Raw genomic sequence first — 23,335 nt, forward strand, 5'->3', positions numbered from 1 at the left:
TGTGATCATATTCAGAGTGAGCTCTATGGTGAACTCTTTATTTTATTTATTATTCTAGCTCAGCTGCACTGTTTGCACTTTGCACCAAAGTTTGCACAGTTATTTTGTTGATCATGAATAGTGATTTTTACTACAAACTTACTTATTGTATTGTAGGTATATAATAAGACTTTAGTCTTTACATTTATTAATGCCCATTTGTCAAGCAAGTAATAAGTTATGAAAAGTGATTTGAAGGTATCAGTGTCGACGTGAATTTTTTCACATCATTTCTCTTAAAGCGCGATGTATATAGAAACTTTTGTGTTCTTCGATATAGAAACAACAGGCTTGCCACATCATGAACGAAATCAAACAAAAATTACAGAACTGTCACTTGTGGCTGTATCCAGGAAGGACATGGAAGTGACTCTACAGGGCAGATTGCCATGTGTCAACAAATTATCCTTATTATTCAATCCTCAAAGAAGAATTCAAGCAGAAGTTGTGAAAATTACAGGATTATCAAACAGCACACTACAAAATCAACAAACCTTTAATTGTAGAATTAAAAGCATAAATTCATTTCTAGACAACCTTCCAAAGCCAGTATGCCTGGTGGCACATAATGGAAACATTTTTGACTATAAGATACTTAGAGCTGAGTATATTGATGCAAATGAAACTTTACCATCTAATATTTACTGTGTAGACTCATTGGTGGGTTTGAGAAAAATACTGAAAGAAACAAATATTTCCTACAATACATTATATTTTAAAGACAATATTGAAGAATATTTTACAGATGATGAGGATGAGTGGCCTGAACTCAATACAAGCATTGAGGAATGGCAGGAGATAGACGAACTTGTCTGCAAAATGAGTAATGTAAGTCAAAATGATTCTCACAATAAACAAAATATTAAAACTGACAAAGCTACAAGAGAAAAAGTATGTTGCACACTAGCCGCATTGTATAAAAGGCTACTTAACAAAGATGCGGTTGAAGCTCATAGAGCAGAAGTGGATTGTATCATGCTGCTGGAATGTGTCCTTGCTGTGAAATCATATTTTCTGGAATGGGCTGATAGCAATTGTAAACTTATTGATCAGATAAAGCCTTTAATAAGAAAGTAATTATTTTATATCAAACATTTTAAGACTGTTATAGGTTTGCTTTATTATTAAAATCATGTTTTTATATTATTATATAGTTGACATTAAGTATATTATAAACTTGTATAATTACTATTAAAAATTATTGCAAGTATTTACTCAGCGACCACATAACCCAAGTGGTCGCTGTATTTACTATAGATATTATATATAAACTTATATTATTACCATTAAAAACTTCATTATTATGGATAACATGTTGAAAAGTATTAAATAATACCTGACTGTGCCATATAAGGCACTCAAAAAATTAAGAGAAATGGATATTATTTCGAGCTATGTTTAACGAAATAAGTACATATTATAATTTCAAACAAAATAAAATGTTTTTTTTCATTCCCGACTTTAATGTTAATTGAAAACAACATGTCTTTGGTATTTTTTTATTAAATATTAATACAAATTAAATTATACATATATAAATACAGTTCCTATAGTAATTCTTACAAATCCTTAAATGTTTTAAAATAAGTAATAATAAATACTTTAATCATAAAAAAGCAAATAAAAGTAGTTCTAAAATCTCATAAATGTAATGACTAATGAATTAACTATTACATCAAATTGAGCAATTTAATGCTTTGGTCCCTCCCTCGAGTTTCAAAGTTTATTGATTACTGTAAAGTAAGAAATTAAATATGTATTATAATTCAATATGTTTTATGATAAGTGTTTACATATTAAGATTATTGCTAGTCAAAAAATTTATAAATTAAATCAGCCCCCTGGTATTATGTGCTATGTGCTAAACTCAAAAATTCTAAGGACAAAAGATTAATAAATCACACATTTATATATATTTATAGATTATTACGTAAAAAGCATTCCAATATTTTATAACAATAAACTTGCTTGTTAAACATAGAATATGTAGTACACAGATAAAGTTACTGTTATCATTATAGAAACAATAGGAACCCAATATTTTTGTATGATGTTTCTGTCATCAGTGTGCACCAGGACTCTTTTCTCTTTATACTTCTTCTTCCCACTCAGTTTCCACTCATATTCTGCCAACTCTTTGCGATTCCTTTCTTCTTCTAACTGTCTTAACCTTTTTTCCTCCTGCTCCTTTTCTATTATGGCTGCCAACTTTTTATCTTCGCAGGTTTGATCACAAACAATTTTGTATTCTGACTTTCTCACCACATTACAAGGTGCATCTTTCTTCAAATTGCCACAAGGACAAACCACCTTAGTTTTTTTGGTACATTCTTGATTCTGTCCACATTTACCGCTGTGACATAGATTTTTGCACCTATGACCACATTCTAGATTTTTTGGGCACTGCTGTTTACAGCTGAGAGTCTCCTCGGTTACAGTCAATAACTCGAAACAACGTAAATAATTCTCAGTAACACCGCAGTGACAAGGAATCTTTTCTAGAACTCTGCAAGGTGGACACGGTCCGGGATGACATCCTTGTTTGGGGCATTTGTGTGTACACTTTTCTGGACGGTTGACTGAGCACTCTTTATCGCAAGGTTTGCAAAAATAAGGCACATTTGGATAATCAGGATCATTTTCATACAAATGGCACAACTGCATGCAGTTGTGATTACCACATTCTAATGGTTTTCCACATTCCCGGCCACAGGGTCTTCTTGTAGCTGAATGACATGGTTGATTATCAGTTTCGTGTTCACCAAAGCATGTGACTGGTACGGGTGTTTCACATGGAGGACATTCCAATTTCACAATCTTTGTTTTTGGAGGTTGAGCCTCCCAGGGAGTTGCTGGTTTTTCTATCTGTTTAAATGTAGCCAAAACATATTCATGACATACTGCTTTGCAATTATGGCCACATTTGTCATAAACTTTATCACAAATTGCTTTACAAGGTGGACATTCACCAAAATGGCAATTATGTTTGTTTTCCTCAACATGTCCACATTTGTATTTAATTTTGCACAAAAGGTTGCATTTGGGTGGTTTCGTGTGTCTTTCTCTACCACATGGTACTGTTACATAGGTTTCTTTACAGCGGCAAGTTACTTTAGAATCTCTAGGACATGGATAACATGGTCCACGGTGACAGACAGATGTACACTTATGTCGGCCACATTGAAGTGGCTTGTCACAAATTTTCTCACATGGTGGACAGTGTCCACTGCAGCACTTGCGTCCACATCCATGTTTTCCACATGGTCTGATGCCCCTACATTTAGTTTCACATTTAAAGTCCTTACTGCATGGTAACAAGCGAGTATGTGTTAAGCAGTGACACATCTTCTCCACTAAAACTTGACATGGTGGACAATCACCCCTGTGACATTTTTCAGGACAAGTATGCTCACAACCTTCTTTTTTCTTACCACAAGTACTGACACATGTTTCAATTGTGTCGGGACATTTAATATAACGCTCATTGGCTCCACATGGACATGTCATCACACCCGAATTTGGACAGCTTCCACACTCGCCAAAATGACAAATTCTTTCACATTTATGATAACCACATGAAAATTCTCTTCCACATTTCTTTTCACAGTGCCAAACTAAGTCGTTACAAGGCCTTTTTTCTTTCTGGCTGCCGCATTGGCAGGACTGTTCGCTTGTGTAGTTGCACGGAGGACAATCACCTTCATGACAAATACTCTCACATCTGTGTGAATTACACTGTAATATTTTCTTACACTGACTACCGCAGGACCATTTGGAAGCACTGCATCTTACTCTTTCCTTTTCTTTTTCACAGAAACAAAGGCCATTCACAGTTTGAGGGCAGGGGGGACATGGCCCCGGGTGGCATAGCAATAGGCACTTGTGATTACAATTACTAGTTAAAGATAGACTCTTACCACAAACTTCACCACATGTGTGAGGCAGCAACCATGGGTGATATTGAGGGTCATCTGTCCTGCCGCAGAAACATCGGTACTTGCGAGGAATTTCTTCTTTAGAATACGAATGTCTGCATTTGGGGCAACACCATTCTATCTTTTTTTGCTTATATACGGCAATTGGGGCCTGAACTTCTTCACTTCTCAAGCTGACGCTATCGTTGGCCCACTTTTGAATACAAGACAGATGAAAGTAAGCGAAACAATGATCGCAAGCCCAAATAGCGTCCGATCGTTTTATAGATCCAATGCATATCAAGCAAGTTATAGATTTTCCACTTGAAGCTTCTTCTAGTAGAATTTTCGTACGATTCAGCATAAGGTTATCTCCTCCGCCCTTGCAATAGTTTTGAAATATTCCTGCCAGGACATTAGGTTCGAACGGCTCATCGTCTTCGGAAGAAGATAAATCTTTAGTAACTTGTAAGTGTTTTTGGACACTCTGCTGTAGTTTAGCAGCGGCGTCGCGATATCGTCTTGCCATTTTTATGATCTTGGTACATAAAGGAAAATATTACACACCGGTCCAAAACAAAATTTTACAGACTTGTTACCGCAATATAATATAAACTGACCCTGGATACTTTGGAAACATTTTAAATTCCAACAAAATGAAAATCGAAAATCGAAATCTTCCTGCGCCTGGAATGCTCAATGCGACAGGCGACAGCCACGGCGACAGCCGACAGCCGACATCCAGTGTTGCCTACTATTCAAAACGTTTTCCCCCTAAAGCAACTTCAAAACCACTAAATTTCAACCAAAACTCCCCAAAAAATCAAAATAATATTTAAATTTTCTTGGGATATGTTCTACTAAGCGCTCAAAACGCTGAAATACACCTTCAACAGGCCAAACAAACAAACAGGCCAGCAGTTTTTAAATTATGGAGTGTAGATGGAGGAGAACTATCTCTGTATGTAAAAAGTGTCCGCTGAAATGCGTTAAATTAGGGTGGCGCTACAGTAGCAACAGGGTAGATTTTAAATCATTTGGCAGCTTTTATTTCAGCTATTTTAGGTTATATTTTTCAAAGTATATAATTAAAATAAATTTAAATAATATATAGTACCTGGATGACCGAGCTTTGCTCGGTATAGCAAACACTCATTGACTTCGTGTTACTTAATAACGTCTGCTGGTCGTTAAAACAATTAGTTGCTCGTAAAATAGTATTATTATCGGCCAATAGATGTCAGGAAGAGTCATATTTTTCAGTAGACATTTCCTAGAAATGATTTCTAGCTAGATCAATTTATCGCCCTCGAACCCCCTATATACTAAATTTCATGAAAATCGTTGGAGCCGATTCCGAGTTTCCAATTATATATACACATATATATACATATTATATACACATATATATACAGTTTGTATGGGCAAGGGTCCGAGCGTCACAAGTTTCCCCATACAAAAGTGAAAAAAAATGTTGGTCTTTCAGCGCTGCTACTTTCACAGTGAACTCTATACAAGGAACACGTACACACCCTAAAGTATTATCACTTATTTTTGTTACACCCTGTATAATATACAGTATGTAACAAAAACTAGTGATACTTTAGGGTGTGTACATGTTCCTTGTAGAGAGTTCACTGTGAAAGTAGCAGCTCTGAAAGACGAATATTTTTTGTCACTTTTGTATGGGCAAGAGCCCGAGCGTCACGAGTTTCCCCATACAAAAGTGAAAAAAAATTTTGGTCTTTCAGCGCTGCTACTTTCACAGTGAACTCTCTACAAGGAACACGTACACACCCTAAAGTATTATCACTTGTTTTTGTTACAACCTGTATATACGAGAATTGCTCCTTTAAAGATATAAGATATATTATACAAGAATTGCTCGTATAAAGATATAAGATTTATATTTTGTCACCAACGGCTACATTCATTCCATACCCTTTGCTGCAGCTAGCGCCACTCTTGAAGGATTTTTCAACTGTTATTTACTGCGTACAGCTGGACACTTTTTCAAATATCCCTCATATAAGATAGTTCTCCTCCATCTACCCTCCATTTTTTTTTTTTTTTTTTTAATGAAATAAGTTGGCAAACGAGCAAACGGGTCACCTGATGGAAAGCAACTTCCGTCGCCCATGGACACTCGCAGCATCAGAAGAGCTGCAAGTGCGTTGCCGGCCTTTTCAGAGGAAATAGGGTAATAGGGGAGGGTAGGGAAGGGAAGGGAAGGGAATAGTTGAGGGTAGGGAAGGGAATAGGGTAGGGGTTAGGGGATTGGGCCTCCGGTAAACTCACTCACTCGGCGAAACACAGCGCAAGCGCTGTTTCACGCCGGTTTTCTGTGAGAACGTGGTATTTATCCGGTCGAGCCGGCCCATTCGTGCCGAAGCATGGCTCTCCCACGTACATATTTTAAATACATACTTCAATTTTTTTTTTATTACATGTATACAACGACAATAAACATGAGCTGGTACGACTCAAAAGACTATAGCGACATGTGCTTTATGCGGCAGTTCCATCTTAAAGGTGGCTTTCGGATCTATGCCGCGAGTGACCGCGACCGGTAAAAATTCAAATAAAATGCTACTTTATGACATAGAATATAGGTATCATTTTCTACCGACATATTTTGCGTGGCGACCCATGCTGTCGCCGGCGGCGCACACTGGTCCCAAAGTAAAATAAATGGGACATTAAGAATTTTCGGATCGAAGGTCAACGGATCAGGCTGATTTTTTTTTGTAGACAGCTGATGCAATTACAAGTCACTTTTATAGATGTCGTTTTTTTTTCAATATCTACAGAGATAAAAAATAATTAGTTATTTTTTGTATGGACGAAATCATAATTTTGTCATTTTATTCCAAGATTCAAACGTATTCAAAATAAATCATAGCACATCTTATAGAGGGACTCTTGTCGTACATTTTTGTCATAGACACTCAACTGCGATTTTTGCGCCTTTTAGAGCTACAGGTACTTTAATTTTTATTGAATAGCATAATTCATTTTTGAGTATTTGATATGGATTTTAATAAATATTGTTAAGAATAGACAAATAATAATGTTTTCTTTATTAATAAGTTTTTCAAATATGCCGTATATTTGAAAAAAACGACATCTATAAAAGTGACTTGTAATTGCATCAGCTATAAGCTGTGCTTGATTTATTTTAAATACGTTTGAATCTTGGAATAAAATGACAAAATTATGATTTCGTCCATACAAAAAATATCGTCATTAAAAATAAGAAATATCCCCAAAATATTTTACCCCCTAAAAACCCACAAAATTTATTTTTTCCCACTAAATTTGGTGGGAAATCCCCATAGTTGGCAACACTGCCGACAACTGACGTCTGACAAGTCACAAATGACAATTGACAAAATATGACAGAAGTCTTCCCCATCACGATGACGTTGACATGACACGACATCAATTTTTTAATCTGTGGGGATAACACTCTACGATATTGCCAATGATGAAAAACTCATAGCAGATATGTTACTACCGCGCGCGTTGTGAAGATTCAAATACGGCCCAATTGGGCCGTCTGTTGTTTAGTCTGCATTGAGCGCAGTCACGAACGTGCCGCGTCTTGTCTTACCTAAATATATTGAAAATGACGTCGTGCGTGTTTCGAAAATGTATCAATTATGACTCGAAAGAAAACAAAACACATGGAATCTTGATTGCAATAAATACCTCGATTATTTTACATTTTCAATTATTTTTTCGAACAATCTGGAAAAAATCGAATTATCGTCATAGCTCAGGCGAAGAAAGAGACAGCGATACGATTCGACGTTTAAAAATAGAACTGTCTCTTTTATGTAAATGGATTTTCGGATCTTTTGTTTCACTTATCTGTCAAATTTGTCAATGTTTGCAATTTTGAATTTGAAAATTGCTCGGAAAAGATTTAGGCCGGGAAATAGTATGGATGTAACAGATCTGTATAAGTATATCATTGGATAATGCCAATTTTTAATTTCATAACGTTTTTGACAGACTGTATTAAGTATAAAATGTTATCTTCATGTCTTCAAAGTAAAAATCAGCATGTTTTTTAAATTCTTTATTTTTATTAGTACATTCATCATATTTTATTGCATATTGACACGATAATAATATAATTATGACTTATGAGGTTATAGGTTATTTAAAAAATTATAAAAAGAAAATATTATAAATATAAAGCGGGGAATTCACTACCGGGCTGCCCGCGGGCCGCCCAGTCTGGCACAAGTCTGCCGCTTGCCCCTATTGAACACACACAGAACAGGCAAGTCAGTCGAATAGATAGAGGACTACAGCTCGGTCGTGGACTCATGGACTCAATCTTCTTTGTAACAAATGATAGATTAGCATCGTCATTGATTTCTTTGGCTTTTTCAATAAGTTCGCTGTATTAGCGGCATTACGTAGATCGGTGTTCATGTAATCCTTGCTTTTAACTTTCTACTAAACAAGGATAAAATTATTTTTGTTCTTTCATTCCGAAGTTTAGTGTTTGTATTGTTTACAATAATATGTTTTAAATTAATATTTTAAGTGCACTCCAGTCGCTCTCCAAGGCGCGAATGACGACGGGCCGCCCGTCGCGACCATTCATGTACAGCGGGGCTAAAATGGTCACATTTAGCAATTCCTCTCAATCAATTCAGCAAATGAATTGTCAAAACTGTCAAACTGACAAATGTCAAATCAGTACAAAAATACAGAAATGAATTGCAAGCAGAGTTGCATTTTGCAATTTTAGAAAAATGAATCATATTATAATTCATATCATGATTCTTCAAAGCGACCATTTTAGCCCTGCGGACTTGCCCGGGCCCGCGCGGGAAAAATGCGATCTCGCAGGCAGGCTGCGGGCACGGGCCAATGGGCATGTCTGTGCCCGTACCTAGGAATTGACGAACAGAGATGCGACAGACCTGCCCGTGACGGGCGACCCGGTAGTCAATTCCCCGCTTAAGCCGGCCCCTAAACGATCAATTTTATTGAACAAAGTTTATTTCACAATTAATTGAAGGTGCACGATGTTCAATATCAACCCTAGACGGTCAATAATATTACGCAATACTTACGTGATATTGCGCCTTAAAATGCTCGTCACGGGCCCGCTAACACTCGATCACTGCAAATCTGTTGAATCTTATTTTGTAAGGCAAAAGGTCCAAAATATACCTGATAATGTGGCAAACCACGTCTTAACTCCCAAGTCAACGGTTTCTAATGAATTCAGTTAGTTTCATACGATGCTTGTAATCCTTCGACCGGGGATTCTTGGAAATCACTGACATAATATAACTTTTATAAGTAGTAAGTACTACGTACCCCGCTCATGCCTCAAGTGCCACATGTTTTTGTTTGCAATAGCGGCTCTAGTACGTAGTAGCAATTAATTATTAATTTAATACAGTAAGAATTAAATAATCGTAATGTAGGAATTAAAATTGTATTTACAATATTATTATCTATACATTTGGTTGTACACCATTAATTAAACCTATATAGGTACGCCTCTAAATTTAAATGTTTTAGGTAGTTCCTACATAATATTATTTTTCCCCTTTCATTAATTCTTTATTGTTTGTAGAATATTGAGTATTGACATAATTGCGATTTGAGACAAAGCTTTTTGTTAATATAATGAGCGCTTAGACTTAATTATTGATTAAATATAACTGATAACCTCAGCGAGTGGTGACTAAATCTTAAACAGCTGCTAAATTCTAAATCAATATCTGTACGAGTCACTTTTTACAAACCCATTATGTCTTTTATAAGTAATAAACAATCATAGGGCAAAAATTGTAGCATTATTAGACTTAAAAAAAAAACAAGGAACAGCAATATGTATGCAATAGGATTTTCTGTATAGTACCTATTCACTTTTACCTCCTTACTAATATCGTGGGTGGGTCTTTCTGCCGCACTTAGAATGAAACATTAATTTTATCTACGTCTTAAATGTACCTAATTAACTTAAAATTTTGACATACTTAAGCCAGAGCTTAAGCGGTAAGCCCGATACATTATCTGTCAAACTCTTCATTCAATTGAAAGGTTAACTTAATCATAATTCAATGTCTCTGAGTACGGCGGTTAGTCTGTTAAGTATGCAACTGTGTCATTTTAAACGTCATAATAAAATAATAAACTCTTTATTTGCACATACTTAATAAAAATACAAAAAAAAGAGCGCAAACCAGACAACCATATTTATCTATTAGTGAGGAAGTAAAAAAAAGGCCGTTTACCCACTTACTTTTAAAATATAATATTATTGTTAACATATTGAAAAGTACGAAGAACATAAATATAGTAACTAACGGATGTGTGTATAAAATTAATATAATAATATATCTCATTTTGGCAGAGTGACTGTATCTTCGAAGCACTTATCCACTTAATGGAGGTCAGTACTTCGAAGTAATACAACAGGCGATTTTTTTTTACAATATCAGCTGTCAATCGCAACTTCGGTTCCGTAGTCAAATGGCACAAAAACTGAACCTCTATGGATTGGTCATGGCTATCTGTCCGTCCGTATGAATTGCTGTCTCAAAATGCATTACATATTATTTTATAGCGATATAAGGTTTATATTGTGACAAACCGCTCTACAGTTTTACACGTCCATTTCACATTGTTTACATAATTTTATATTAAATATGTTTTATACAAGTTGTAACTTACAAATTATTAACGATGATATTTATATTTTCGTTAGAGTCTAGACTCTAGAGCAGGGGTCACCAAATGGCGGACCGAGCAATTTCGAAGATGAACTAGGTAGGTACGTTAAAAATAAATTTCGGTCTCGACTTACTGATGAACATCTCCAGGATATAATATCAATAGCTTGGATGCCAAGTTTTGGCACCAGTTCCACTTCAAACATCAGATCTCTGTAATTTCAGTAATTACTTACTTTTCTTTAAAAAATATTTTTTTTATAAAATGTGTGGACCGCGAAGGTCAGGTTCATTCCTGAAAATGGACCCCGAGCGAAACTAATTCGTGATCCCTGCTCTAGAGGCTAAAAGCCTTGGATATGTTGTTACGACGCGTTATTAACATAATATTTTCAATTACACGCAAAATGTAAGAGCTCAGCACTTCTTTTCTTCGTAGTTTCGTACTAGATCGACGATTGAGTAGAGCCACTGCAGGGAGGTCCGGACAGTGTGCTCCTCGCTGGCCAAGTTGCGTCTCTCCGTCAACAGATGGCGGGCGCGGTCGGAGTCACGTGACGCCGCGCGCGTGATGTGAGCTGACTCCACCCGCAGCTGCGTGTTTCTCTTGTGGAGCTCTGCCATTTCTTTCTTGCGTGCTGCAATCAAATGTTAAATAGGTCTTGGATTATTAGCCATAACAACAACTTATCATGTTATATGTAAGAACTGCATAATAGATGATAATAGTAATAATAGTTGTGTCAGCATCGTGTTAGCAATGAATCTTGTTGGAGTCGTTGCATTTTCGTCATCATAGCTAGCACCAGTATTTGTAAGACGCACAATAATATTTGCATACTAGATGTCCCGCGCGGCTTCGCCCGCGTAAATTAGGAATTTTACAGAAACCGTACATTTTCCTATAAAAAATAGCTTATGTCCCTACTCCCTTCACTTGGTCTACTCTATATCTGTGCTTAATATTGCCATGAAAATTGCTCCATTATATTTCCTCCGTTTTTCCCACATTTTCCTGAGTTTCTTCGGCCGTATTAGTCTTAGCGTGATAATATTTAGCCTATAGTCTTACTCGATAAATGAGCTATCTAACACTTAAATAAGTTTTTAAATCGGACCTGTGGTTCCTGAGATTAACGCGTTCAAGCAAACATACTCTTCAGGTTTATAATATTAAGAAGGTATAGATTTTTTTTAATTATCGCTTGACAAACTCGAGTCTCGATCTAAAAGACTATGAAAAGTACCAATAACAGGGTCATTATAGGCTCATAAGTCATAACCATGGGACGATGCATGGTATAATATGAAAGTGATGATGATGATGATGATTAATGTAATTTGCATAGTAGCATATGCTTTCCGTTCTTAAAACAACGCCGAAACTCCCAAACTTGTATCTATAAAGAATCAGGAGTTCTCTCAGCACCTTCCGAACCACGGTATACCAGGTATATCTCGGTGCAAAATCTTACTTGTTGGTAGCATATGCTTAGAATACTTTTCACGAAACCGAAGTCACCACATGTTTCCCTATAAATTTTGAGGAGTTCCCTCGATTACTTATGAATCCTTCATCTGATCACCACTTTTGTAAATATAATACCAAATTGGGATGATACCCTATATACCAAAAGAAAAATTTAGAAAATTGGTTTGCAAACGGCGGAGTAATCGTTGAACATAAGAAAACGAACATAACACCTCCCCCATTTTGAAAGTCGGTTAAAATTGTAGCCTATGTGTTATTCTGATGTATAAGCTATATTACTGTAAAGTTTCATTAAAATCCGTTCAGTAGTTTTTGCGTGAAAGAGTAACAAACATCCATACATCCACACATCCATACATCCATACATCTATACATCCAAACAAACTTTCGCCTTTATAATAATTAGTAGATAGTAGATAGTATATAGTAGATTAGTAGATAGTAGATAGTAGATAGTAGGAAGAAGAAGAAGAAGAAGGAAGGATTTTATATGACTAGCTGATATTACTTCATTTAGGTACGGAGCTAGTGACAACAAAAATTACCTATGTCATGTTCTTTATACATTTTGACCAAAGCATCTACTCCTGGCCATGAAGCGGGCTCATCAACTTGGCATGCGAAGTCTTGTGTTCTCTGTAATTCTACGTGGGGTACGTCATCCACACCGGCAGCACAGTTACTGGGCTCGTCCATAGATGTCGCCGGCGCACTCAAAACTGTGCAAGTCGTTTGCTCAGACTTCAGTGATATTATTTTTGAAACATTTGGAATGTTTATGTCTGGATAAAATTTACAAGTGCCTTGAATGTTCTCACTATCGAAACCCGGATTTAGATCTCTTTTCTTTGTATCTTGTCCGCTAAATAGTTTGACGCTTCTATCGGCCATCTTCGAAAGGCGACTTAGCTCTGAAATATTCTTTTCTGCGAGAATTTTAATGCTTTCACCGTTGCAGCAAAATGAATCTATTCTTTTCTTTATCAAATTATTGTTATCGGTAACATGCTTCTTTATTTCTGTAAGGATTTGCAATTGATCGTTTGTATCTATTTCCGATAAGGACTTTTCAAGTTTCGGCAATTTCAACGATGAATTTGTTTTCATAGGATGCCCTCTTCTTTTCCGCTCTTTAACAATTTCTTCCCAAATAGCCTCGTAATCTGGAACACAAAAAACAGAATTTTATACCCTCTTCAAACGCCTTAACTAAAGTAAGTTAAACTTTTTAAAACTATTATTTAAAAAAATTTAATCAAGTTATTCAATAACTAGTTTCTTAAAAAGAAATTAAAATATTATTGTATTGTTTTAATACATACCTGCTTTACTTTTTTCTGTGACGCGTGTTAAATGCAAATTAGTTAAAAAACTTTGTTTTATCTTTTGGTTACTGGTGTTCTCTTCTAGAATAACCTTTCGTTCTTTGTAACTATAGTTATGGTTTTCTTTATTTTCCTTATTTTCTTTTGAAGGTTCTTCAATTGAGATACAATCTAATCGTCCAGCTGCAATATACGCTGACACTACAGCGTCCTTTCTTAATATTCTTTCTTGGCGATCCAATATTTTTTCTGAAACACATAAAAGCGTAAGTTATAAAAACCTATTTAATAACTTTTCAATCAACAAATACTGTTTTAAAAACGACAAAATCGAGTTTAAATATAAAAGTAGTTTGTTATAATAATATTACTAATTTACCTTTATATTGAGCCTGCGTCGCTAATTTAAATATTGCTAAAAATTCTGCTTTGTTAGAATTATCTTGTGCCTCTAGATTTCTAGTACATTTTCCATATTGCGTAATAATTGATTTATATTCTTCAATTTCATCTTCAGCATAGTCACTATCAGTGCCGCTACTTTCATCATCAATATTAACTTTAATCCTCGTTAGTTCTTTGTAAATTTCGGTTTTCATTTTATCCGGTGTAATAATGTTGCGGCCGCTATCTTGAACTTTCTTGACTTCAGTCTTAGGTGATACTGTACTTTTATTTTCACGATTTGTTAAATATTTTAAGCGTCGTAGTCGTTTACGTTTTTCATATATGTCCAAAGAGCTTATTTCTTCAATTTTTGCTATTTTGGGTCTTAAATTTGTTATAACTATCTTAGGTTGTAGCTTTGAATCCATTTGATAGGGACAAGCTATAAAAAGCTTTTCATTTTTGCTCTGCTCAAAGGGTTTTTGGAACTCCTTTTTACTCGGTGGGACTATTTTTGGAAAATCGTTATTTACAAAAGGAGGATTAATTTTGCTATCAGCATCCACAATCATGGGAACTTGATATACTATTTGAGGATTCATAATAACTTTTTGGTTAGTAGTTTGATACACAATGTCTTGTTTTGTATTTTTATTCGGAAATGACTGTAGAATATTATTGTTTGATTTAAGGACATGGATTTCCTTGTTTTGTGTTATGCTCTGGGACTGGGATATAGTGTTTCTCGTATTGCCATCACTAGGATTATTACATATTGTATCGTTTGCTTTATCGTTTGTGATAGTTCTATTTTTATTATTATCACTGCCCATTTTGTTGTTTTTTATCATCATCAAATTAGCTGGGAATTGTACATTACTTAAATATAAAAAATTTGGTTGCAAAACTACATTTTTAGGCTCTACTTGATTCATTTTATCAGTTTTATTCTTAGTTTTTAAACCTTGTTCTTGAGAGGTACCTTGTGATTTCTCCTTCACGACAATCTTATTACCATAAATTTGATTTTCTGTTATTAAATTCTCAAAATCATTCTCATCGCAATTCTCTTGGTGTAACCTTTTTAATGAAACTACTTTGGAAGATGTTCCGTTCTCGTTAACTAGTTCTTCCTTACATTTCTTAGTTTGGGTTGAAGGTCGTGAAGGAGCTTGCAAGTTTTTTGAATCGTAACAAGTTCTTTGTACTAAAACTTGCGGATTTTGTTGTTGAAACGTCAATAACATTTTTTGGTTCGGTGGATTTTTATTTTGTATAAATAATATTTGATTTTTTTGATCAGCAAATGAGCTATCAGTAGTTTTTGTTTCAAAAGTGGTCTTGCTCGTTTCTATATTCATAGGATTAAAAATAGGACGGTGGGATACACTACTAGCTGGAACTGTTACTGAAGAGTCTCTCAAGTCATTTGAAGGATCCGATGTAATTTCTGGTTTCTTAAAATCTGTATCATTTTTATTGATAGCTTCAGCCGCATTTATTAAAGTACTAATACTATTATGAGATACTCCCTTTTGAATTCCACTAACTTCCGACTCTTTTTGTGCACTTTTTATGACAATGTTGCTTTGTATTTCTACTTTGCTATTTATTTCTTTGATAGGAGTGTGGAAAGCTGGATTAAAAGGCTTTTTATTGGCATTGTTAAGAAATAAGGAATCTGTTGTATTGTTAACACATTTTATGTCAATTTTGCTTATAGGTATGCTCGTCTTAAGGCTAAATCTCTCAGGTGGTTTCTTTTTTATCAATTCTTTGTTACTACTTAAAGACGGCATGCTTGCAGAAAGTGACGTTTGAGGTAGAGGTGCTGTATTGATTTTCGGTTCAAATAGCGGTGCACTCGAAACATCTGTAGGAGGTTTCGGTATCGAAGAAATAACTTCCGAAACAAAACGATCTTCAAAGTCAGATTGCGATTTAGCTACAACATTCGGTGGGACATTTTCTGTGCTTTGTACATCCTGTGTTTTGTCATCCAATATTTTTAGGTTAACGTTATCTTTGATAGGCACATGGAGTACGCTACTGTCGGTGTTGGGACTATCTTTTTGAGGTAACGTTACTGATGTCGGCTGCACTATACCAGGATAAGCGACGGGTTGGAAGGCGGAATATCCTGGGACTGAATACATGAATCCACCATAGGTCGGGTAGCCCGGCTCCACTTGTTTTGTTGTGGTGACACTAGGATTTGGATTAGGTATAGAGGACGGTGAAATTTTTGGAGAATGAGAAATGGGTTTTGGCGGTATAAAAGTTGGTTTCTCTAAGATGTTAGCCGTTGAATAAATTGATTTTTCATCTGGTCTCGACGATTCTGAAGTTATTGGAATTACTACAGCTGGTTGTGAAGAAGTGGGAGGAGTCGCTTGCTTATCTTCTTCGCTTACAAGTACCGCTGCTGAAGACCTAGCTGTAAGAAGAATAAGTGTGAGTATTTCATTAAAAATACCTAGGTACTGTAATAAGTAAGAAAATATTTTTATTGCAATGTTTTCCTTTTTATCATCTTGAACAGTTTTGAACACTGGAAATATGAATCAAATCAATAGCGGACTTCAAAGAGTATCCTAAAAAATTTTTTTGCAAAATTAAAAACAGGGAAGTATATAGGCAGGTACAATTACCTATGTAAATAGCATAAAGTTAATAATACCTAGCGGAATAGAGAAACAAAGACCATTTCGGTTTCGTTTGACAGCTCGAGATTGTTCCTCTATTCCGCTAGGTATGTTAACTTTATGGTAAATACTAAATACATAAATTAATAAGACGTACATTATCAGAGCCAGCATGCGCGAAAATATTATAAAGCAAAAGCACAGTATTACATAGCATACTAGAATCTAGATAGAGCAGAAGTATAGACTATGGAGATGTGCAAGTTACTGTTATAGGTGTATCCATGGAGCAGCGATTCTATAAGTATGATCTGGATTCCTCTAAAATGTTTACTTTTGCCCGGTTTCTGAGGGTAAAACCTCCCACTATCTCCAAAAAATAGGTATTTATTCCAGTCAACAACACAACTAAATAGATAAACTACAGGTAAACAGTTTCGGAAACTGATCATAAATGAGTATTAACTAGGTATTTGCCGTTCTGAATAATACCACGGCTAGAAAAGTGTTTTATTCGTAGAAATATTACGTACATAGTTACGTAGTAAAGTACCTAACTACTTGGCTGAGCTACGTAGACTATCTCAAAGATATTTTTTAGGTTCATAACTCTAGCGCCAGTTTAGTACTTACTACCAATGCCCTGGGCGAAACTTTTTATTAGGCGCTATCGCCGTCACTGTCCATGACTGCCTATCGACGGAAAACATAATTTCTTACCTCCGGGCGACACTCTCGTCCCACGAAAACGTCACTTTCGTCTCGCTGCGCTTATTGCCATGGGCGTACCAGGGGGGCGGGGGGGAGGGGGATGTTGACCCCTGGATCATATTGACGTCCCTACTAAGTATATTATCTAGTACTTTTATCTATAAAAATTAAAAAAATGAATTTTGCCATTTGTTTGCAATACTCGTTTCGTTGATGCCTATAATTATACACCTTCTCTTATATTTTCGTAAACCCGAGTCCAGACGAAACTAAGTAGATCATTAATACTTACTATTTAACGTACTTACTTAGTACAGTTTACAAGGTAATGTCTCCCCATCGAGTATGCAGTAGATATACAGTATGTAACAAAAATAAGGGATAATACTTTAGGGTGTGTACGTGTTCCTTGTAGAGAGTTCATTGTGAAAGTAGCAGCGCTGAAAGACGAAAATTTTTTTTCACTTTTGTATGGGCAAGGGCCCGAGCGTCACACATTTTCCCATACAAAAGTGAAAAAAACTTTGGACTTTCAGCGCTGCTACTTTCACAGTAAACTCTCTACAAGGAACACGTACACACCCTAAAGTATTATCACTTGTTTTTTTTACACCCTGTATACAATTATTATACACGATCCATGTTGCTCCCACAGTCCACACCACGTATATATTCCGTGGTCCACACAAAATGTGACTGTGGCGGGTTTCATAGCAAATGTATTATTTTCATAATGTCTATCAGTTATCACTAATGGCCGCAGTCCGCACTCATTGCCGCACTCAGAAACATAATATGCATTAATTACTTACGTAACTGTAATTATAAAGGTGCCCATACACGGGACAATTTGTCGTTTCGATCGATCGTCAAGAAAATCGTCCAATCGATCTTTTGAACGAATCGTTTGCGATATTGCTACACACGTACAATTTGTCGTTCGATTTTAACATCGAGGAGATAATTCGTTACGATAATTGTCCCGTGTATGGCCACCTTAATATGTCAATAACTGTAATTAAATGAAAATTTTGACATGACATTATGATCTGTCAAACTCTTATGAAATTGAAGGTTAAACTTAATCATCATTAAATGTCTCAAAGTGCGGCAGTCAGAGACATATTTTAATGATGATAAACTTAAATTTAATAAGTAGGGCTCGGATTTATATATGTAAATCCATACTAATATTATAAATGCGAAAGTATCTCTGTCTGTCTGTCTGTCTCGCTTTCACGCCAAAACTACTGAACCGATTGCAATGAAATTTTGTACACAGTTATTCTAGAGTCTGAGAAAGGACATAGGCTACATTTTGATGTGGGAAAATATCTTATTTCCATGAAAATGTCGATGAAAATTAAGAGCCCGTACTCTCTTTTCTACTGCTCTCTTCACACTCACGCCCGTCTTTCATATGCCGGGTGAAAAAGGACGATCGCCAAGTTAGCGGGCAGTTATAGGTTTTCTGGTTTTTAAAGGGGTTTTTATATGAAAGTGGTAAAAAGTAATTCTAACATTGTATAGACGACTTTCTCAACAGTATATTGTTTTTTTTTTCATACCGTTAAGACGTCAATACAATCCATAAACAGGTGATATTCTAAACCTTTTACAGCAAAAGTCACAAAACTGTCGCGGGTTTGAGTTGGATTATTTAAAGATACTTAAAAAAAATAAAAAATCTAGCTGCAACATTAGATTATAATTGAAATGATCTTACATGTTGTGCATTAAAACTTATAGACATACTGTATTTTAACTGTTAAATCACGTCTGTAAAATGAGCGAAATCGGCAAAATTTCGCATACGGACTCTTAAGGTGGTGAAATCAAACACACATAAAACTAAGTTTTATAAAACTTAGTTCTCATTGAACGCGTTCATGCTGCGACGTAAATCTCGTTTTGTTTCGATTGGATTTCATAAACATCTTTTGATCGCGATTATTAAATCTAAGTTTACGCGACGTCACGCGATTACTTTACATGTTTTCATCATTTTAAAGCCTTTTCACGTTAATTTAACTACAAAATAGCAAAAAATAATACATAAACTAACAAACGCATGTGTCAAAACTGTCATCTTGACATTTCTTTTGTCTATGTTTTTCGTTCCGCCATGACAGGGCTTGAGCGGGTTTTATGACGTTAAGGGGCGATTTCACCAAACAAATGGAACGCGTTCAAAGCACTCTGAACCGGTTCAAAACGTATAAACGCGATTATAGCATCGAAATGCATTTCACCAGCATAAACTGAACGCGTTCACAGCAAATCCGAGTTTTATCTTTTGAACGCCCAAAATCCGAAGTTTAACATCATAAAACCTGAACGGGTTTCCTGTCATGGCGGAACGAAAAACATAGACAAAAGAAATGTCAAGATGACAGTTTTGACACATGCGTTTGTTAGTTTATGTATTGTTTCTTGCTATTTTGTGGTTAAATTAACGTGAAAAGGCTTTAAAATGATGAAAACATGTAAAATAATCGCGTGACGTCACGTAAACTTAGATTTAATAATCGCGATCAAAAGAAGTTTGTGAAATCCAATCGAAACAAAACGAGATTTACGTCGCAGCAGGAACGCGTTCAATGGGAACTAAGTTTTATAAAACTAAGTTTTATGTGTGTTTGGTGAAATCCCACCTAAAACTTCGGACTTTGGGCGTTCAAAAGATAAAACTCGGATTTGCTGTAAACGCGTTCAGTTTATGCTGGTGAAATGCATTTCGATGCTATAATCGCGTTTATACGTTTTGAACCGGTTCAGAGTGCTTTGAACGCGTTCCATTTGTTTGGTGAAATCGCCCCTTAGTGATGATTAACCTTCAATTTAATGAAGAGTTTCAAAGATAATGTATGGGGCTTATGTCAAAATTTTGAATTAATATAAATAAATTAATTATTAAATTAATTTTAAATTAATGTTCCACTCTAAGTGCGGCAGTAATGGCTGGTTTACACGTATTAAGTAGATAAGTAGTAACTAAATTCTAATTGTCATCTAGTTTAGTACTTACTTACTAAATTTTAACTTGCTACTTGCTACTAAATTGTGTGTATACATGCAATTAATAACTTAAAATTAAGTTAAAATTTAGTTAACTACTTATCAACTTAATACGTGTAAACCAGTCATAAGTGTGTTAAGACTTACCTAAGCCATCCTAAGCTGTAAGCAATTTACTTATACGCTCTCTCTCCTTTAACTTGTTCAGTGTTCTCGTTGCAATGATTGAGTAAGAAAATTTGGGATGATTAATGAATATTAAAGAAACGTAATTTTTATACGGCGCGTTTTTTTTATGAAATAAGGGGGCAAACGAGCAAACGGGTCACCTGATGGAAAGCACAACTTCCGTTGCCCATGGACACTCGCCGCATCAGAAGGCCGGCAACGCACCTGCACCTCGCAGGTGCGTTGCCGGCCTTTTAAGAGGGAATAGGGTAATAGAGGAGTATAGGGATGGGAAGGGAAGGGAATAGGGTGGGTAGGGAAGGGAATAGGGTAGGGGATTGGGCCTTCGGTAAAGTCACTCACTCGGCGAAACACAGCGCAAGCGCTGTTTCACGCCGGTTTTCTGTGAGTGTGTGTGAGAACGGGATATTTCTCCGGCGAGCCGGCCCATTCGTACCGAAGCATGGCTCTCCCACGTCTAATGCATGGTGCTCTAGCAGGCCCCTAGACATATCATAATATTGAACAATATCACGTAAGTAGGTATTGAGTATTAATATTGTTGACCGTAAGTTGATATTGAACATCGCGCGCCTTCAATCTAATTAATAGTCAAATAAACTGCTCAATAAAATTGAAGCGTGATATTGCACAATACGTGCATCATCGTACATCGTATCTCGTAGAATGTAGATATTTGCGACGCGATGCGAATTCGCAGTTATGTGTGGGAGCCCTAAGCTTGAGTCTTGATTTATCATAGCTAGACTACAAAACAACAACTAGACAACATTGATGTTGTTGGACGCGGGAGTCGAACCCACGACTTCGAGAATATCAAATATCAATCAAAGCTACCAGATTACAGTTCCTCGAAGTGTTCTTGTAAACTTGAGACTTGAGTTTAGGTTATAGTAGAATTCGATCTGGGAATAGCAGACACAATAGATTTTCAATTGTTATGCGACAGCCGGCTTTTTGATTGGTTAAAGTTGACGGGGATTGATGGGTTAATTGTAATAACGCCTCCGTGGTCTAGTGGTATAGAGCGCGGCTCTTGACTCGGAGGTCGTGGGTTCGATTCCCGCGTTGGAAACATGTTATTTCCAAGTTTGGTTAGGACAATGCAGGCTGATCACCTGATTGTCTGACAAGTAAGATGATCCATGCGTCGGATGGGCATGTAAAAAGTCGGTCCTGCGCCTGATCTCTCACCAGTCGAGTCGGTCGTCCGTCCCACTGGGTTATGAGGGTAAAGGAATAGAGAGTGCTCTTGTGTACTGCGCACACACTTGGTCACTATAGAAATTACTCCTGCGTAGCTGGCCTGGTTTCAATGAAACCGGCCACCGTCACCGAAACCGGTGTGGGAGCTATTATTATTATTTGTAATAACTTTATTATTCGGTACTTAGCATACCTGAAGAAGCATAGCAAGCACCAGATATCCTAACTGTAAGGATTTGGTTTCCCGATCAGTATTATTTAGTTTTAATTACATGGAAAACATTCGTTTACCTACCATAATATGTATCTACCTATACAAAAAACGCCGCTTAGTTACTTACTACAAAAACAGCTTTAATAAAAATACATACTTACCAATTCTTGGGAAAAGGCTTAAAAGCCACTTACAGCTGTTAATGTGATTAGCAATAGGCGACGATATCCCCCTTTTCTAAAGGGAGTTTGGCTGACGACTGCTACATTGGCTAGCAGTGGTTGTGCAGTGTGCTTGATACTTACCAATTTAGGTTTTGCTCTTGACAGGGCCCAGACACTTAAGATTTGGTTGGGTTGCACCAGAGGCGTGGTTATAGTTAAAGTTAAATATGGCGTCCAAACACCCCATATTCTCATACGACATCTGTCAATTTTTTCCGGTTATAGTTAAGGTTAAAGTCAAAGTTAGTTGGTGCAACCCAGTCTAAATTTTAAATAAGCCATGACATGCGTTCTGTGTATGCAGTCTACATTTTGTTACCTACTTGCAGAGTAGACAGAATGATACTTGTTGCGTAACCCTCAAAAAGAAATAACCAAGAGAATACCTAAATCTGACACAATATTTTAGTGTGTAGATACGTGCAGAATGTAGATACATAAATCATACCTACATGCCAGGAATTCGCAAAGTAGAAATTGTTTTATAAAATATTTAGTGAAGTACACACTTATGAAAACCACAATTATGTATTAATTACTTATGTATAAATCTTCTAAAATCATAATCTTCATATCATGGACATTCCGAAGAAGAATCCACCGACGAAACCAACTGAAAAGCAACTGTTTCTTCTAGCAAAATCGTGGACACTGTTTATTTTGTCCTGAGTGTGGCTTACAGCTTCCATGATGCGGTCCCAGTTTACTTTTATATAACCTAACTCACTGGCAAAGTACAGAAGAATAACGCCTCCACCCAGACCGAATGCAGAGATTTTGCTTAATTTCGTTACAACAACACCTGAAATCCAGCCACTGAATGCACCAAACAGCAAGTGTGTAGTGCTTTTCTTAGGCCTCCTGTTCACAGCCTCTATATCTAAGATATTGTCGTCCTTTGGCAAATCTCTAGCAGACAAATTTCGCAAGTCCAATTCTGGTATCGGTCTGGCCATAGCATGTTTTCTATCAAGTTTTTTCATAAAATATAAAAGTTTGTTATGTTTTCTGTAATTTGTAAATAGCTGTGGAAAATGTAAATATTTTTGACAGAAGAATAGTTTGAAAAAAAATGAAAGACAAGTCAAGTTTTATGTTACCAATTAATTAAAACTTTCATAGGTACTTCAATTTGACCTCTGATAAAATTCATTTTGAGCTAGGATCAACATATTTCCATAGCAGAAATGTGTACCTACTTAAATAATAGAGAAATAGAGGAGAATATACTGTAGAGTGTAGTCGTAAAACATGACTCGTC

The 23,335-nt window shown here is 36.0% G+C and overlaps 3 protein-coding genes across 3 annotated transcripts; 1 reads left to right on the forward strand and 2 right to left on the reverse strand.

Annotated features, from left to right (window-relative positions):
• Window positions 1-1,190, forward strand: LOC121725306 (three-prime repair exonuclease 1-like). The gene is made up of 2 exons (XM_042112199.1): window positions 1-28; window positions 157-1,190. The coding sequence occupies exon 2, from the start codon at window positions 286-288 to the stop codon at window positions 1,114-1,116; it is 831 nt and encodes a 276-aa protein (XP_041968133.1). The 5' UTR covers window positions 1-28; window positions 157-285; the 3' UTR covers window positions 1,117-1,190.
• A 485-nt stretch (window positions 1,191-1,675) lies between these two features.
• On the reverse strand, window positions 1,676-4,663 carry LOC121727671 (NF-X1-type zinc finger protein NFXL1). The gene has a single exon (XM_042115638.1). The coding sequence runs from the start codon at window positions 4,480-4,482 to the stop codon at window positions 2,011-2,013; it is 2,472 nt and encodes an 823-aa protein (XP_041971572.1). The 5' UTR covers window positions 4,483-4,663; the 3' UTR covers window positions 1,676-2,010.
• Window positions 4,664-10,643: 5,980 nt separating this feature from the next.
• LOC121731483 lies at window positions 10,644-23,082 on the reverse strand. Its single transcript, XM_042120916.1, has 5 exons — window positions 22,646-23,082; window positions 13,860-14,240; window positions 13,478-13,729; window positions 12,701-13,318; window positions 10,644-11,301 (listed from the first exon to the last, which is right to left on the reverse strand). The coding sequence occupies exons 1-5, from the start codon at window positions 23,055-23,057 to the stop codon at window positions 11,081-11,083; spliced, it is 1,884 nt and encodes a 627-aa protein (XP_041976850.1). The 5' UTR covers window positions 23,058-23,082; the 3' UTR covers window positions 10,644-11,080.
• Between the last annotated feature and the right edge of the window lie 253 nt (window positions 23,083-23,335).

Source organism: Aricia agestis, chromosome 1 (assembly GCF_905147365.1).
Source record: "Aricia agestis chromosome 1, ilAriAges1.1, whole genome shotgun sequence".
NCBI lineage: Eukaryota > Metazoa > Arthropoda > Insecta > Lepidoptera > Lycaenidae > Aricia > Aricia agestis.

What these genes read in the sequence shown, in the direction of transcription:
- LOC121725306 (XM_042112199.1), top strand. Translation starts at nt 286, where the DNA reads ATGTATATAGAAACTTTTGTGTTCTTCGATATAGAAACAACAGGCTTG.
- LOC121727671 (XM_042115638.1), bottom strand. Translation starts at nt 4,482, where the DNA reads ATGGCAAGACGATATCGCGACGCCGCTGCTAAACTACAGCAGAGTGTC.
- LOC121731483 (XM_042120916.1), bottom strand. Translation starts at nt 23,057, where the DNA reads ATGAAAAAACTTGATAGAAAACATGCTATGGCCAGACCGATACCAGAA. An exon ending in CTTCGGAATGTCCATGATAT is followed by an intron (nt 14,241 to 22,645) that starts GAAGATTATGAT and finishes GACCCAAAATAG; the next exon opens with CAAAAATTGAAGAAATAAGC. An exon ending in GTATAAAGAACATGACATAG is followed by an intron (nt 11,302 to 12,700) that starts GTAATTTTTGTT and finishes ATTTGATTGCAG; the next exon opens with CACGCAAGAAAGAAATGGCA.